A 1,985-nucleotide genomic window follows, 5' to 3' on the forward strand; every position below is an offset into this window, starting at 1 on the left:
CCAACAATGGGACCTCTGGGCAGGGCCTTACACTGAACCCCCAATGATGGGACACCTGGCGAGTCTGTGCTGGTTTCAGTCCACTCCCTCTCAATGGACACCTTTGTTCCTCCAGCATTCCACCAATGTTTCAGATGGAACAAACTCTACACTATTCCCTCAGTCCCTCCTTCGTTATCCTCCAAACTTCCATTCTTGGACACTCTGTGGGCAGATTTCCAGCAGCTTCTCATGTCCACTGTTCCCATCCTCAAACTGAAAGTTGGGTACAGACTCTTCTGCCCCTTCCTCCGAGACAACAGTCCTGGGAATCTGCATCTTCCCACTGGCCTCTTGAACAGACCAAGGCCTGGGGTCCTGGTGATGGGCCCTATATCACATAGCAGTGGCCCTGGGAGCATATGGGTCATGAGAGAGTCAGGGACAGAAGGAGGCAGAGAGAAGAGGGCAGATGTCCTGCAGGTGACCAGTCCCCAGGGGTGTTCCTCAGGGCTTAGCCTTGGGGCCAGTTCTGGGCAAGATTTTTATTAATACTTCTATCTGGCTGCAGGAGCAGAATGCACCAGTAACACTTTGCTGATTATGCCAAACTGAGAGGTGCCCTCAAGGGCTATGAGGCCTTGCAGAGGGATCCAGACAGGTTAGAGCATTGAGCAACCATTAATGGCATGAAATTTAACAAGGGCAAATGCCAGGTTCCGCACCTGGGACAGAGCAATGCTAGGCCCAGGTATAATCTGAAGAGGAGTGGCTGGAGAATTCAGTAAAAGCCCTTTTTTCCACTTCACACTGTTCCTCATCACCTCCTAAAACAACTCTCAAGCAGGAGGAATGACATAAAAAAACAGAGCAGCAATTTACCTCCTACTGCAAACCCAGAGCAGCATGGTGAGAGCACTGAGAGCTCCAAGAGCTCTGCTGCCAGTCTTGTGTGAGGCTGCCACAGTGCCACGGTGCTGCTCACCTGCGCAGCTGGCACAGACTTATTGTCTGGAGTGGCTTCAAAAATGTTCCTGAAGTGTTTACCAACTGCAGACAGGGACCTGCTAGAGTGAGTCCAGAGGAGGGACATGGAAATGCTCTGAGGGCTGGAGCCCCTCTGCTCTGGAGCCAGGCTCGGAGAGCTGGGGGGTTTCACCTGGAGAAGAGAAGGCTCCAGGGAGACCTGAGAGCCCCTTCCAGCGCCTAAAGGGGCTCCAAGAGAGCTGGAGAGGGACTGGGGACAAGGGCCTGGAGCGACAGGAAAAGGGCTTCCCACAGACAGAGAGCAGGGTTAGATGGGATACTGGGAAGGAATTCTTCCCTGTGAGGATGGTGAGGCCCTGGCACAGGTTGCCCAGAGAAGCTGTGGCCACCCCATCCCTGGAAGTGTTCGAGGCCAGGTTGGACAGGGCTTGGAGCAAACTTGGGGATAGTGGGAGGTGTCCCTGTCCATGGCAGGGGGTGGGACTGGGTGGGCTTTAAAGCCCTCCAACCCAAACCATCCTGGTATTCTGTGATACAGGACACCCTGACACTAGAGCACTTCCAGTAGCCCACACAGAACTCTTCAACATTCACTTACTTCAAATTATTCCCAAGCCTTTTAATAACCACTCATGGGCTTCTCTTCTGGAAGTGCTGCATTTCCATGGGAAAGGAATCACTCAACAGGCCAAATTTCCATGCACAGATTCCAACATACCTTCTTCCTCCTTCATTTTCTTCAGGTCGTCCTCCCCCACCAAGGACACACGCTTGGGAGGCTTGTCCAGGTGCTGCTGCTTCACTTCGATCTCAAAATACTTCTGCCTCTCACGGAAGGACCTTTGCTCGGGGCTGTGCTGTCCCCCGGGCCTGTGCACGGCCTCCTGCAAGAGCCACACCACTGCCCATGGGCCCCCAGCCACACCACAGCCCACAGCCCCACAGCCACACCACCACAGCCCATGGGCCCCCCAGCCACACCACAGCCCACAGCCCCACAGCCACACCACCACAGCCCA

General features: G+C 54.5%; 1 protein-coding gene across 1 annotated transcript in view; it reads right to left on the reverse strand.

Moving 5' to 3' along the window:
• The window catches only part of SCRIB (scribbled planar cell polarity protein), an 81,347-nt gene that overhangs the window by 16,182 nt on the left and 63,180 nt on the right, over positions 1-1,985 (reverse strand). The window contains exon 34 of the mRNA XM_027669624.1: positions 1,685-1,850. Coding sequence (XP_027525425.1) covers positions 1,685-1,850 — 166 coding nt within the window. The remainder of the gene's footprint in view (positions 1-1,684; positions 1,851-1,985) is intronic.

This window comes from Corapipo altera, unplaced genomic scaffold, assembly GCF_003945725.1.
Source record: "Corapipo altera isolate COAL_440 unplaced genomic scaffold, ASM394572v1 272, whole genome shotgun sequence".
Classification (NCBI taxonomy): domain Eukaryota; kingdom Metazoa; phylum Chordata; class Aves; order Passeriformes; family Pipridae; genus Corapipo; species Corapipo altera.